At 51.0% G+C, this 15,852-nt stretch overlaps 1 protein-coding gene across 5 annotated transcripts in view; it reads right to left on the bottom strand.

The window, feature by feature from the left end:
* Positions 1 to 15,852, bottom strand: part of SEC14L5 (SEC14 like lipid binding 5) — a 56,533-nt gene that overhangs the window by 2,457 nt on the left and 38,224 nt on the right. For 4 of the 5 annotated variants that reach the window (XM_075010676.1, XM_075010674.1, XM_075010678.1 and 1 more), the window contains 8 exons: positions 10,264 to 10,453; positions 8,759 to 8,847; positions 7,405 to 7,475; positions 6,487 to 6,658; positions 5,725 to 5,859; positions 4,275 to 4,412; positions 3,167 to 3,415; positions 920 to 1,098 (listed from right to left, as the gene is read on the bottom strand). In XM_075010676.1, coding sequence (XP_074866777.1) covers positions 920 to 1,098; positions 3,167 to 3,415; positions 4,275 to 4,412; positions 5,725 to 5,859; positions 6,487 to 6,658; positions 7,405 to 7,475; positions 8,759 to 8,847; positions 10,264 to 10,453 — 1,223 coding nt within the window. The remainder of the gene's footprint in view (positions 1 to 919; positions 1,099 to 3,166; positions 3,416 to 4,274; positions 4,413 to 5,724; positions 5,860 to 6,486; positions 6,659 to 7,404; positions 7,476 to 8,758; positions 8,848 to 10,263; positions 10,454 to 15,852) is intronic. The other variant, XM_075010679.1, reaches the window with a different exon arrangement.

Raw genomic sequence — 15,852 nt, 5'->3', positions numbered from 1 at the left:
GGGGACATAATGGGAACGGTGAGAGTAAGGAATTCTGGGTTCTTTGCTAACAACAAGCAGTCCTGTAGCACATCAGAGACTACGAAGTGTTATTAGGCCAGGAGCTTTCATGGGTAGCTCAGCAGGCCTTGGGTAAGTCAGTGCCGACAGCTAAAACCCTCCAGTATCCTGCTCTGCGGCAACATAGAAACATGTTAGTATCTTCCCTGCAAACGATCAGGATGTACAGATACTCTGCAGGTTTCATCTGCACCATGCTTCTTTAACGGACAGGTCCATTGTCACATCACTGAAAATTGTCAGCTCCTGAAAATCCCAGACATAGCTTTTGGTCCCTTTGCCTGATGGTCTGGAAAGGGCGTAAAACAAAACTCTCTCCTAAGCACGGGTCTCCCAAGCAGCAGTACTCCAGTCTCACGTTCCCTGGAAGCTGTGCATTTGTGCAGCCACTTAGGATTCAAATGCCACCCAGCTGATTAGCACAACGCCCACAGCTAGGGTTTTTGATCCTGCTATTGGTGCACATTTGTACATGCCTCAGTGCACATAAAAATGTATCCCGCATATGGATGGAAAAGGATTGGCGGGAACATTGCTTCACACCCCTTCACGAAGCTACTGTGACCTTAAAGCCCTTTGGAGAAAGGCAATGCGTACAATGAGTAATTGCTCCCAAGGAAGTAGAGCCCAGCCATAGCCCTTAGAAAGGGAGACTTTTGTCACGTTCCACCAAGACCAGGGATGTCCCAGGGCTCCAGCTGGTGCTAACCAAGGGAAGTCTCTCTAACGAAGATGACCAACAACTCGTGCCCTGTCGCAGGTGTTTTAAAAGTTACGCACGTCCAGGGTCTCACACCAGCTGCTCTGCTCCTCTAGCGGAGGTCACCCATGAACCCCACTCTGCTAGCATGGCTCCTACCTGAAATCCTTCGACGCCAGCACCTCAAAGTAGTACATGAGTTTACACTTATGACTGGAAACTTGCAAAGAGGCCAGGACATCATCTACTCGAGGGAGGCTGGTTCCGGAGCAGGGCAGAGGGCTGTGCATTTTCCACTGGAGAACATAAAAGCCAGGCCAACGAGTCACGTGAGATCCCTGTAGGTGGGAGCAAAGAGCACCACTGAGTCACTGCTAAGTGTCTGAGAAAAGTCGTCACATCTCTTTTTTAAGCAAAGCATTTGTGTTTCCAAACAAAAAAGTCAAAACCAAAGGCCAGCGAACATCAGACTCCAGAGCGAAACCAACGTCTCCACCATCCCGTTAACACGTTCGGGGCTGGATCCCACAGCCTCAGGAATTCAGTGGGTTTCAGATCATGACCTATCGCTTACCAGTCTCCAACAGAGCACAGTGTGATGCTGGCAGACTAAGAACAAGCTTACGCCAAGGTCCCAGGCAACACCGACAAATGCATAGCTGGAAGTGAGTCTGGCTTCCCTGTGTGTCAGTCAGGGCCACCCTTACAGCTGCTGGTGCCCTTCACAGAGATGATGGAGGGGAACGGAGGAGAGACCACCCTACGGGGTGGGGATTAACTCAGGGTGTTGGGGGAGGCCGGGCTGGGCGAGAAGACAGAAGTGCGGGAAGTGGTGGGTGCTACAGCATCCCCACATTTCACGAGTTCCCAGCTGCCACCTTGGTTCCCAGACCTGCACCTGGTGTTCCAGCTGCCGCCTTGGCACTCTGCTGCCAGCCCCGCCCCCTTTGTCCCCAGACTAGGGCACTGGTACCTAAGGAGAGCCCTGGTATTAGTGCAGTTAAAATAGCCACCAGATTTATAAACTTATATTAACTCTCTGCCATGTTGTAGAGAAATATTTAAATGTTTGCTCAAGAATTAGAAAAGCGTTTGCTCAGACTGTAAATCCCTCCCAGTCAGAAGAGAGGCATTTCTAAGTCTGACATACTAGTTGACCACGAGAAGCGTGCTCGCCTCGCTAACAAAAGCAGCTGTACAGACAGCAAACAAGCCACCCCGGACAAAAGACTTCACAGACCCTGTTCCATCACAGCTTGGACGTTGGGGGGAGGGGAACAAATGTCCCTGTTGAGGAGAAATTGTTATTCCCCTGCTGTTTCAGCTCAAGAGGCATGAACGGCTAAACACAAGCCTGGAGTCCCCTGCTGTCCAGCCTGGGTTAGCACCATACAGATAATAGCAGCTACCATCCACCATGCTTTTTTGCACCTCCTTTGTGTGTCTATCTTTACCTGCTTTGCTGTCGTAAATAACTCATTCCTTTTCCCTGGGTACTAAGCTGCCAGTTAGTTTATTGGCGAGAAGCATTGTCTTTGGTTTGAGATCCAAAGGACAGTTGGCCTGAGGTAAGTGAGTGGTCCCTTGGACTGGGATTAACCTGAATATTGCTCTTGCACAAGACTGACAGGCATGCCCAAGGGGACTGTCTCTTACAGTGTTTTAGGTGTTCGCCCTTGCTACTAGGTTGGTGAAATCTACATGACATAATTTGGGGGAACTTGTCTTGTTTTTCAACAGTTTGCCCAGAGGCAGGCATGCTCAGTCCTGAGCCACGCCGACGGCGTGACACATAGCACGGAGCCAGTCAAAATGTGCTGAAGGAAACAATTCTAAGGCAACATCTACACTAGGCAAAGTAAATTAACCACAGATACGGAGTTCTAGCTACGCCAACTGCGTGCCTAAAATCGAGGTATCTGCGCTTGGCTAGCTCGGCTGTCCACACTGGCAAAGGTGGATGAGAGAAACCGTCCTGCCAACCTCCCTTACTCTCCACATCTCGCGAGGAGTACCGAGGTCAGCTGTGATGCTGAGAGGTTGATTTTCACGGGTGCATACTAGATGCGTGAAATTTAACCCCAGAAGATCAACCCTGAGCGGTCGATCTTCCAGGGTAGTGTAGACATAGCCTAATTCAGGTCCTACCCTGACAGGCACTTCCGAATGAGGTCTGGGAGTCTAGGTCATATGCAGAGGGTTGTGAAAAGGACGATGGATGATTTCCAGTCCTCTGTTTTTTACCAGGGGATTCTGGAATTTGTTCAGGTTTCGCAGGAAACTGTCAACGAAAACCACCGCTCCCTATGCAACTTGCTCAAAAGCCACATCCCCCCTCCGCTACCAGGTTCATCACACTGGTTCACCATGGCTGTTTTGAGGTCACAAAGAGGCAGTGTGGCCAACCTGGATGCTCTCTCCTTCCCGGCACACCAGCGGAGACTCCATGCAGCTGTAGTCCACCCCCAGAACCCAGTTTTTGTCGATGAGCTGCACGTTGTCCCCAGCAGTGGATGTACCAGATGACGTGGTGGCCTCTTTGCGAGCGTTCTCAGGCGCTCGCTTGGAGTGGAAGAGGCAGAACACCACGTCTCCCTTCAGGATGTCGAAGTCCCAGGTGATCACAGATTCACCCTCCAGGATTTCCACAACGATCTAGACAAGCAGCAACACAGACAGGGGTTTCCATCGGCACCTGCCCACCTGCTAATCACACCCAAAGCTGTCTGGCTCTTGCAGTCTGAGCGCGCTGGACTGCCTCATTTCTCAGCTCCCTGGGGATCATGAGCTGATCCCAGCTCCCACCTGTAGATTTCACAGCTGTGGATCTCCGCAGCCACTTTCACCACAACTTTCTCCTGCACCAAGAGCAGCGTTCCATGTAAGCTGAGCGCGTGGGCAGCTGCCCAGAAGAGGTTGAGGCACGACCCAGCCAATCAGCAAAGCACTCACAGTGGGCAACATGTTTCTATTGGCGGTGCGCATCCGCACGTCTTGGCGTGCATAAAATTTATTCCACCCATGGATGACAAATTTAGAGAGCACACGGCTGAGGAACATGTCGCGCCCACTCCCATGCTACCTCCCATTAAGCACAATGGGCCCCACTGCAAAAGTCTGCGTACGCTTCTCTCACATGATCAGCACTGCTATTATAGCGGCTGGATAAATAATGGAAATCAGACTATCGGCGGAGAGCTCGTGGAGTCTATTTTTCCAGCAGGAGGCGGAAGGTGCTACAGTGTGTACCAGGCCAAGTTCCATCAGAAATTATAGAAGCTGCTTCCAAATCCTCCAGTGACTGTTCTTCACTTCTGCATACCTCAGAAATGCTGTTTTTCCCTTGGCCTTCCCCTGCAGAGCACTGCACTGTTGGAACATGTCCCGCTCGTACACACTGGGATCCCTTCACTGCTCTTTCCCAGCCTTCTCAAGGAGAATACATCTTCAGATCAGCCCCTTGCAACTCCCCCAAACCCTAACTTCCCCAGAACAGCACAGGGCTGGGCCGTACCTCGTGGGGAGCCCCTTTGAGAACATTTGCAGAGTGGTAGATGGTTTCCGTCCATAGTCGGATGTGATCCGAGTTCTCCGGTTCTTCGTCGGTTTGATAAAGTGCCTTGGGTACCAGTCCACCCTCAGGGACGTTGCACTGCAAGAACCAGAGAGACAGCCATCTGTACTGGGACTGCTGCTAAACTATGTTTTTCGGAAATAGCCAGACAACATACCCAGCTGCCCATTATAAAACACCAAGGGCCAGATCCTCAGCTGGGGTAAAATGTCACAGCTCCCTCAGCTTTACGCAAGCAGGATAGGGCCCCTGCTCTTAACGGGGGAAAACATCTCCTCCGTTCACGTGGGGCCCAGGTTAGAGTGTTCTTTTCTTTAAAAGACAGGTTTACATCATGACTGGAACTTTTACCCCAATGTGTCGGCAGGAAGCTCTGGCTTCATTCCCAGTGCTCCAGACAGAGGCTGTAACCAAAGCATTTCACCACATAGCCTGAGAACAAAATGGACTGAAACGCAGCACTGTGTTGCCACCCTCTGAGTGGGGTGTGGCACCTGAGCCGCATACACGATGAAAAGCAAATTACGGTCTCTCTCATTATCTCAGTTTAATACAATTTGTTGAGAAGCTTCTGGGCAGTGTACGATAAGCACACGGGCATCTCCCCAGTATTACCTGAGCTTAAACAAGGTTCCGAGCAATTGGCTGCAATGGCAGATATAAAAAATAGGAAAACAGCAGCTCTGAGTGTTGTAAAGCTCGGGCTAAAGGCACATTACCTGGAATGTACGAACTGAGCAGAAACCCCCAAAATCAAATCGAGAGCCTCTGACGTATGAGGTGTCGGCTTTTTTTTAATCCTGGTTGTGTCTCTTTCATAATCTCCCTAATCCAATAGGCGCCAGAGGAGCCAGGCTAAGTAGTTTTAGTGCTGTGCTAATCTAGGTGCCCTTTGACAACTGAAGCGTTGAAGTCACACTTTGATGCTATACCATGGGGTTGGGACATGATCACCAAAGCCCAGCCTACCACTCAACTCTTCCTTTGGGGTAAGTTTTTTTGTTTAAGGAAGAGGAAGACAGAGACCCAAATAACCTAAGGAGAACCACACTGACTCTTGAAGCAGCACTCTTTGATGTCCACGGACCCAGGTCCATTTTTCCCCGTAGCATTTCGGGTCAACGCAGTCGTAGGAGCAGAGGGGTAAGAACATCTAAACATACCTCCCTCATAAAGGCTTGCCAAGCACAAGGCCACCTCTCCTCAGGTGAGCTCTAAGGCAAGGGTGATCTCAGCACCATGGGCTCCCAGTCTGGGCTTTCAGGCACTGCCAGAACAGAGAGGTGACTCCTCCAAGGGAAGGAGTGGAAGGGCAAGGCGTGCTGGGAAGGGAGCACGTCCCAGGAAGACAGCCTACGTCAGAGTCACCTACCACGAAAGGGAAACTCACCACACAGTCTCCTCCCAGGAAATCTGGAATCACGTCTTTGTCCAGGTAGTCTACAAGCCCTCCAGCACCTTGGTAGTTATTGCCACTGTAGATGAGGAACTTCTGCCTGGTGTTCTCATTGATGAAGGGACTAACCTGAAACACAGGTGAAAAGAAACATGATGTTCTTGTGGCATGGGCTATAATGGGAGAGGACATTACACCACAGTCCAGAAACATGCCTAGCACCTTGGAACGGACTCCCAGCACTCACATTAGATAAAATGAGACATTGTCCTCCCCCTGCAACCCTCAGCATTATTCCAGACTTGCATTGGGCTTTGTCAGTTCTCTGATGTGGCCAGTGCAATCTCTCTCAAGTGGGATTTAAGAGCAGGCTCTCTCTTTGCCATTCCAATCTGGGCCAGCTCCGGGAGCTCTTTATTTACAAGACTCTTAAACACGGGTATGAGAGTGTCCCCAGAATTAGCCTGTTGGTTGGTGGCAATGCAGCACACAGCCTTGAGGGCTCAGGGTGACGATCCCCAGCTCTGGTCAGCGCTGGCAGGACGAGAGAGCCTGCGAGATGTGAAGACAACACTGGCCCCGGGCAATACTGTGGCCCGTTCCTGAGCGCCGCCAATGAGCTCTGGAAAGAACAGTGTGTGTCTAGCTCGCCTCAGCCCAACGATAGGATCCCTGAGAGCTTCCTCCCTCAGAACACTGGAGGTTTTAGCCACGTGGGACACTGGCTGTACAGTCCTGCACAAGGATTTCACTTACCAGAGTCCACAACACAGGGAAAACGCGCGGTGCTCGCACAATCAGTAACCTCCCCAGTGTCTCAGGGTAATTGTCCTCCACAACCTCAATTATGCGAAGGAGAGCCTTAACTCCAGGCCGCCACAGGTGGCGCATGTTCAGCCCTTCCAAATCCACCAGACATGTCCAAGATCTGAAACACAGAGGATTATTAGAGAGGTCCCCCCTGCACTGGGATATCCCCATTCATCACCAAGGCAGCACCTTCCTCCACCTGCCAGCAGCACACACTTCTGTATCGTACGCTTTCTATTAGCCCCAGGGGACGACCGGCACCACCAGCGCAGCAACGACTACGTGGTCCCTCCCCTGCCAGCAGATGGCCAGAATCCGGCAGACTGGCCGCGTAGGCACAAAATGGATCTCCTCCCCCAAAGGAGGACGACACAGGTTGTCCATTTCATGGTGCCGAGGGTGCCGAGGCCCTACAGCGAGGGCTCTTTTAGGTGCACCGAGGTGCAATCTGGGCAGCAAAGAGTTAGTTGGTGTTAATTTTAAACCTGATGCTGCCTAAACAGAGCCAGGACTAAAGGCTTCGAGTGGCTGGGTTGGGATCACTAAGGCATCAAGTAGAAGATCCGCCTGCGTCAGAAAAGCTGGAGAGTCAGGGACAATCAGCTTTGATTTCCATTGCATCAAGCTGTACCATCCATCTCCACTCACCCCAGTGCACATGGTACCAAACACACACCCCTGCCTGGAGTGGCTGTAAGGAGTGATCTAAACACAATACTCCTGCCTGTGGCTTAGGCCTAAGACTTCTTGTTAGTTAGGCCAGTAAAATCCAAGATATCTTTTAAAAACTTTCATTGAAGCATTAATTCCACCCTGCTGGCTCACACTGGACCAGGGCCAAAAGACCGCTAGATGCATGCTCACGTGATGGGACGGCCAAACAGGTTGGTGTTTTCCTCACACCTCTTCTGTCCCTCTTCGTTAATGGACAAAACCTGAAATGAGAAAGCACAGCTTTGGCAACAAATCCAAGGAAGAGCCCCCATCTCCTACCCCTCCATGGGGAAATCCTGAGGAGATCATGAGAACACGGCGCAGGAGCCAAAACAGCCTGGCGTGACACCAGCCCTCTTGCGTTATCAGAAACGAGATTTCTGGAAGGGTTCCCTGGTGAAAGATCATCCTCTCTGCTGAATTTCCAAGGGCTGCGTGTTGAAGAGCCCAAGACGTTGTCCACCAGATTCTCAATCCCACCAACGAGCCCTTTGCATCATTTGGGTGACCCAAGGGTTGCAACGCAGCTGCAAGTCACCAGGGAAATCAGAGAATTTTCCTACTGGTGCATTTGTGCCCCCATCTGGATCCTGTCCCCTCTCTGCGCTACGGACCGTGGCGGGGGCTGGGAGGAGCTACACCGCCATGGGTGCCGCTAAGGAAACTACACAAGCAGGGTAAGGTAGAAGTGTGCCGTAGCACAGGGGGCCGAGGAAGTATTCTGTAGCTGGGAGTCAGAAAGGGCTCCCCTCCCTTGCTCCCTTCTCTCCTGCACAGAGGGGAGGTCGGACAGTGGAGAGATCAGCTGCTGCCATAAGTTTTGTTCAATATAATATGTGCTGTGGGGTGAACTGTGCCAATAACCAGCACCAGGCTTGGGCTGTTTTTACAGTATGAATTTCTCCATTCATAGAGGCAAACCTACGCTAGGTCTGCTTCAACTAGAACACCAACGACAGTGGGGTAGGCAGGCCAGCTTGGACCAGGGCTCAGGCTACCCACCGGAGTCGGGACCTTCCTGAACTCCCTTGAAGCAGCTAGTCCAAGCCATTCCCTTGCTATTTCAGCTACGCTGTAAATTTTCGAAAACTACTTTGGAGTTAACACAGGTACCTCTGTATGAGCTGAGAATCCATCGCACATATACCTTGGGGTCCATTTAGATAAGCCTTAATAACCCTTGTATCACTCAACCAAGCACCAGGTTCCAGGATGGCCTGTTGAGGACAACTAATGTGCCTCCAATTTTTTATCTGGTAAGATGTGGCCAGGCACCAGGCCTTACGGTGCCGGCCTGCTGAACCTATCACACCCACCACTTGATGGGAGAGGAATGCGAAAGGCCACCTGATATGTGGTGCTAGAACCAATTCCTTTGTGAGCTAGTCGAGTGGCTTCCTTCTTCCCACACAGGCCTGCTGCCATGGTTTGTGCTCCACTTAAATCTCTCAGAAAAACTCTAGCAGCCAAAGTTACATAGGCAAAAAATAAAAGAGTCCCTTACGTGTCGCAGGAGTGATTCTTCTCCCACGGCCTTCACCAAACCTTTTGTGTCCATCTGACCGAGGCGAAGGATGTAGAGGGGGCGGCCATCTTCAAAGCAAAGAACAAAGACAGCTGTTGCAGGGAAAATACTGTTTCAAAGTCCCCAGACAGGAGAGTCTTGAAAAGGAATCTGATGCGGTTCACCAAGAAGTGGAGTCCTGCACTTGGGACGGAGGAATCCCAAGCACTGTTACCAGCTGGGAACAGACCGGCTGAGCAGCAGTACAGCGGAAAAGGACCTAGGGGTTATGGTGGATGAAAGGCTGGATATGAGTAAATGGTGTGCCCTTGTAGCCAAGAAGGTCAACAGCATACTGGGGTGCATTAGGAGGAGCATTTCGAGCAGATGTAGATAAGTGGTTGTTCCCTTTTATTCGGCACTGGTGAGGCCACATCTGGAGTATTGTGTGCAGTTTTGGGCCCCCCCCCCAGTATAAAAAAAGATGTGGAAGAGCTGAAGCAGGTTCAGAGTACGGCAATGAAAATGATTAAGGGGCTGGAGCACACGACCTATGAGGAGAGGGTGAGGGATTTGGGCTTATTTAGGTTTACAGAAGAGAAGACACAGGGGTGATTTAATAGCAGCCTTCAACTTCCTGCAGGGGAGCTCTAAAAAGGATGGAAAGAAAATGTTCTCAGTGGTGACAGACGGCAGAACAAGGAGCAATGCCCTGAAGTTACAGAAGGAGAGGAGTAGGTTGGATATTAAGAAAAACTAGTTCCCCAGGAGGGTGCCGAAGCACTGGAATGTGTTGCCTAGACAGGTGGTGGAGTCTCCATCCCTAGAGGTTTTAAGTCCTGACTTGACGTAGTCATGGCCGGGAAGACTTAGTTGGGGTTGATCCTGCTTGAAGCAGGGGGCTGGACTCAGTGACCTCCTGGGGTCCCTTCCAGCTCTGTGATTCTATGACTCTGTGAACCTGGAAATGGCTCAAGAAAAGTAGCCTTCAGATGGCCCGTCTAACCTGAGCTTCTTGTCAGGGATAATTAGGGCAAGTGCTCGGCTTACAGGGAACACTGGTATCAATCCAATCTTCAGCGGTAAGGTGATGCTATCACAAGAGCCTTGCCAGCAGCTCAGAGAGGCTGTTGGTTGAATTGGGTGGAGTCTGGCCTTCTCCTCTCCTTTGGGACAGACCCTTCCAGAGAGGGATGAGGCAGTTGGATAGGAAAGGTTCCACTGTCAATAGAGTTGCTTACCAGTAAGCAATACAGTTGTGTAAAAAATACAAGGTACAAGTTGAAGCCCACAGCAAAGTCCTATCAAAGGGGAGCTTCAGGCCAGCCAGATTCAGCCTCATCGGCACATACACAAACAAAGAGATGGCTTTGACGCAACCAGGATGCTCAGGTGCATTAGGAGATGTCCCCATGTTGAGATTCTGCACCATACCAACGTAGCTGGCTCTATGGAGCTACAGGTCCACAGGACGCTGCCCTGGTGACGCAGAGACACCATCCTACCTTTGTCCTGATAATGCCATCCCCCAGTGTAGTACTCCTCCAGCAGGGGTGGAGGTCTCCAGGTCTGCAGGATGTAGTCCACCTGGTACTGCTTGCGCCAGGTCAGCGACTGGCAGAGCATCTCGCGCGCCTTGTCGATGTTGAAGTCGCGAGCCCTCAGGAATCGGAGGATGTGTTCGTCTTTGGGAATCTGATACACAGCGGAGAAATACTCTTTCTTTCACAGGGACTGGGACTGTGCACATCCCTCTCCCCCAAACAGCAAGAAGCAAAGAAGGAACGGAGGAGAACTGAAGTTCCATTTTCTGTCCTCCTGCGATGTCTGTTTTGTCTGCTCCAGCTAATTGCACTGCATGGACCGTAGGGAAAGGACAAACCAAGCCCCCTCCAAAGAGAGGGCCCTGCCACCTACGTGGGCTCCGCATATTCAATCTGCAAGCACAGAAAGCTGGAGCATCAAACTGACAGTGAACGCCGTTAGCTGGGAATCTCCCAAAACATTCCCCCAATCAGCTGCCACCAGTAAATCCCACCCGGAGGTAACAAAGCTGCAGTGTTCCCCGGCGGAGGGCAGGGCGAGCCCAAGAGAGACAGGTGAGCTGCACAGCACCATGCAAAGGCTGGAAAGCATCTGTTTTCAACATGCTAGCCAACAGGCAGGCTCTCGTACTAGCCCTATGGCGATTGGTCATAGCTGTGCTGCACATAAAGAGACCAGCCCCCTCCTAGGAGGGGCACTACAGTTCACGCTCTTGGGCAGGCTCTTGTCACATCAGCTGAACCTCCACGTTGGCCTCGTCTGAGTAGGTCTGCCCCTCTCTGTGTCCCTGTCCTTTCTCCACCACAACCACTCTTCATGACGCCTGGTACCCCTCTGGTATCTGGCCACGTGACTGCCCACCCCCCCGGCCCAGGCCCACACAACCTCTCAGCTAATCACACCGGCCTGAAATGCTCATCCACTTCTCCCACAAATGCTCCTGTGCTTTGTTCCTTGCTGCCCCTTCTGCATGGGGCAGCCTCCAGACAATAGTCACTGGTCTGACTTCCTGCAGATCCCTCACGAGCCACTTCTTCCTCAAAGCCCAAGATAAAATTGCCAACTACTAATGGCTCGGCAGTTGGCCAGCCGCAGTCACCATTAATAATTCCCAAACCAACTTAAAAGTGACTTGAAACTAGAAACTGGGCATACAGCTAATCTGGAAACCCATCCTCCAATCTCCCCTTCTCCCATCTCCTCTCCCCATTTCCTTCGTTCATGTGTTCATCTTATGTTAATTCACGGTATGTCTATACTACCGGGAAGATCAACCTGGTCAGGGTTCATCATCTGTGGGTCAATTCTGTGTGCCTGGTAGAGTTGCGCGAAATCAAACTATGTGAGGTCGGCAGTCGACCTCTGTGCTCCTTGATATTGTGAGAAGTAAGGGAGGTTGACGGGAAACTTTCTCCTGTCAACCTCCCTCTGTGTGGACGGCCAGGTCAGCCGACTGCAGATACGCGCTTTTAGCTATGGCAATTGCGCAGCTAGAATTGACTTATCTGCAATCGACTTAACTCCCTAGTGTAGACCAAACCTTAAGACTGTCAACTCTGCAAAGCAGGAATAGTATCTTCCTAGTTATTGCTAGAGCCTATAGTGTAAGAGAGCCCTGGTCTAGGTCAGCCGTCTGGGCAGCACCGTGACACTAACGATACATGCGCTTACGGCAAAGAACTTTTTTACCAGCTTATTGACGTGCTGATGAAAACAGGAAGAGGGCTGGAAGCAAAGCAGTCAGGAATGTCAGGCCTGAAGCAACCTCAGTTAAACATACAGATATGAACCTGAAATGGACGCACTTCGGGCATTACTCTGCACGAGAGAGGTGACAATTCTAATGTGTACTCACAAGCTGTGCATTAGATGGCCTGGCTGGACCCTGCTGGCATGCACTGAAAGTTCCCCAGAGCATCTGAATGTAGTCCTGTTTCAGACAGTCCTCTGCAATGTGCACTAGGGAACTTTTAACAGAGTCCCTGGAGCCCGGTTCGTCTGCAGCACGCTGGTGCGTAGTGGAACGTACACCTGTCTCGTGCAGAGAAGCCCCAACAACAGATTCAGAGGAGCGGAAAGGGCGGAGAGAAGCTCAATTTGAATGCAAACCTGGGGCAAACTGTTTCTCACCCTCTGTAAATATCGCATTTGTACATTTTGGGTACATGGGTCAGTCGGTGCAACGTGGACTCATTTCCATGTCACATCTCAACATTTATTTAATAAATGCTGGCAAGCTCTTGTCTGCATCACACTAAAAGAGAAACCGCTGATATTTTTATATCAGGGTTTGAACGTGCTAACTTCCATGCTAAAAGGGAGCTACTATCCACAGGGCTACTGAAATTAGTTCACCCCCTTACAGAAACAATCCAACATAACATCCGGGGGAGCCCTCCCCGTCCCCTTCGAGAGACTCCAACACACTGTGTTAATTACAAAAGGTTTTTGCCCTTTTCAGGTATCACCAAAGGCCCAAGGTTACATCAAACCGTTCATGGCTGGTTACCCAGATGAAACATGCTCCTACTTACTACATAGATAAATCAACAGGTCACAGCAAGAACCAGGACGCTTAGGTAGGGGCAGCGACACAGTTCTTCACAGAGCAATGCACAGGCCCGGTGGAGGGCTTATATTCGGGTCAGAGGCAGAGCTTGGAGAGGATTAGGCAGTATTGTTGCACAGACAATCGAGTTCAAAGGCTGCCTGAGCAGAATGTATTTCTGTCACCTGGGACTGTGTTTGGCTCGAGAGCTGAGAGAACACCAGCTGCGGTCATTTCCGTAGGCTGGAAAGCGAAGAGGCTGTTTTAGCTCTTATTACTGGGGCTGCACCACACAGCCCACTGCTTACAGCTCCGCATAGGAAGCTGCATTTTCACATCATTTACAGGCTGCAGTTCTCTCTCTGGCTGGCCTTCGAGCTAGGGCGGACTTTATTCGGCAAAGCACTGTGGAAGCGGCAGAGGACAGACAGTGCAATTGTTTTGAAATGAAACACTGTTTGTCCAAACGCCCAATGGGGGCAAGCTCCCAGGAACAGACATGCAATGAGCCCCCAAGGAGGCGACGGGTGTATTTAGCCCTGAAATAAAGAAAGTCCCAGCAAGAGATAAGCCTCCTCTAAGCTTGTCCAAATGCTCGGAGATAAGCGTCTGACTCTGAACCCGTCTGACAAGCCCTTTGTGTTTCTACAGAAGCAGATGAGGGAGCAATACGTGGGGGTTAGGAAAGGATCTGAATTGCCGGTACCATCCACTCCACTTACAGAGGATCTCCCGGGCCCAGGAGCTGCACCAAATCTTGGAGAAGGTCGCAAGGCTACCGACAGCTGTTACTCAGCTAAGACAATTTCACCCTATTACTAGATCCAGCACAGCAAAGAGCTGCCAAGAAGGATGTGCGTGGGCGCGCACGCACACACACACGCTAGACCGTCCCTAGAGGCGATGCTTTAACATTGGTCACATGCTCCATATTTTACCTTTTCCGGCTTCCACTCCCCAGTCTCTGACTACAGGAAAAACAAACAAACAGACATTTACACCGGGCTTCTCATCCTGGCAGATCCCAAACAGGGCTCCCCTCGTGCTCCCTGCTGTGCCTGCTCGGGCAGGAGGGTGGACAGCTGACATGCGAGACGCAGGAGTCCATGGGCTTCCTCTGGATGGAGCACAGAAAGCTTGCCGAGCCAAAGTGGTTGCTACAGCCCTGAGAACATCCATAGGCCTACACACAGGGCCATAAAGCATCATGCACAGAAGACGGATGTAACACCAGGCGTGAACCCTATTTTGCTTTTTTTGGAAAAAAAACTCTTTGCCAGGTCCCCCAGCTCTTGGACGTGCTTACCAATGAAGCGCGCATCAATGCCTCCGGTGCCTTGTTTTAATGGGCTCCGAATCCCACCTCATCGCTACTGCGCACACTCCCTGTGGGTGTTAATCAGTTGGGGGGTGGGAACAAGGGGGAACTGGGACCTCGCTGAGGATCTCCAGGAAGGCCTGGCTTTTTGTTTGTTCCCCTCCCTCTCTGCTAACGTATCCTGTAGGCCTGATGCGACCATGGCCTGCAGCCAAGGCGGGGCAGAACAGACAGCTCTGTTCAAAGCTTACGCTTGGCCTACACTAAGCAGGCCAGTCGACTGCAGATGTAGGATTCTAGCTGCTGCAACGGTGTAGATGGAATGGACGTACCTGCAATAGACTTATCTGGCTGTCCTCACTGAGGCAGGTCGGCGGGAGAGTTTCTCCCATCGACCGAAGGAGAACAGCTGTTGACTGCTGACCCCGATAGGGATGCGCAAAGATCGACCGACCAGGTGTGTGAAATTGAACACCAGAAGATCAGCCCTGAGCGGGTCAATCTTCTGGGTGAGGCAGACATGGCCCGAGTCCTGCCCTTGAGGAGCTAAATCAAGGGCTGCGATTAATTAATAATCAGGCTCCCCTGTTTCCCTGCTCCTGGAAACACAGCAGGCCATATTCCAGCCCCCTGAAGCCCCCATAATGATGGGCGGGGGTGGGACACAGAACCAGAGTCACGATTTGAACATGTCCCTCCCACCCTTGCATGTCACAGGGCTGAGCCTGGAATAGCTCTTCTGGCAGTGCATGATCCTTTGTGGATCAGACCTGATTGGGAGTTCAGCGCTGCTGAAGTCAAGCAGTCAGGAGTGATTCCTGCACACCAGTGTCTGGTGCAGAAATCACCAGCAGGTTTGCTTTTCTGTGTGTCTGGGCTGCAGTGGCAGATTAATACGAGGGCAAAAGGGGCAGGTGCCCCGGGCCCCCCAGGTGTGAAGGATCCAAAGCTCCACAAATCCATTGTGTTTAAACAATTCTCTATCATGTGTTGTGTCATTCTTCTTTCAAAATTAAGTGTCGCTTTATTGTGCAACATGAGTAATAAGCATGAATAGATTTTAAAGCATAAATAATGACGTTACACACACTCACTCACTCACTCACTCAGTGTTGTCTGAGGACCCCACCGGTTCTTAATCTGCCCCTGGCTGGAGTGGGCATGGGGGGCTGTCCACAGCCATCAGTAAAACACGAGGCTGAATTCGGCCCCACTGTAACAGCACTCTAAGCCATGGAGTAGTGCCAAGGGATACATTTGGTCACACCATCTGATGCTGCCCATGAGAACCAAACCCAGCCCAGGCTCTATGCCCAAATGCTGGAGGTTAACTCAGGCTGCACTCTGGCCCCGACACTGGAGTTTCTGGATTCTTCTAGTTCAGGGAGTAAATCCTGGATCTGGGTGTGATCTACTCCCATGAGCTGAGACTGACAGACACATCCTGCTCCTCAATATGGAGGTTTCTGCAACAGGTTTGAAATACTGAATTTTCTTTAAAAAAACGGAACAAAACAAAACAAAAACAAAATTCTTCATAAGAGTAAGGCAGCACCTGGGCATGTTGGCTAGTAGCCCACCTGTAGGAGGACTAGTGAAACCTAGGCATTGTTACCCATCTCTCTTGGGATCAGTCTCTTCCAAAAGCTTGAGAATGCGAGTTAGTTTGAAACTGATCTATAC

The sequence above is a fragment of the Carettochelys insculpta genome, chromosome 16 (assembly GCF_033958435.1).
Source record: "Carettochelys insculpta isolate YL-2023 chromosome 16, ASM3395843v1, whole genome shotgun sequence".
NCBI classification, from domain to species: domain Eukaryota; kingdom Metazoa; phylum Chordata; order Testudines; family Carettochelyidae; genus Carettochelys; species Carettochelys insculpta.
Note: the sequence above shows the minus strand (reverse complement) of the source record. Positions and strands in the feature narration are given on the sequence as shown.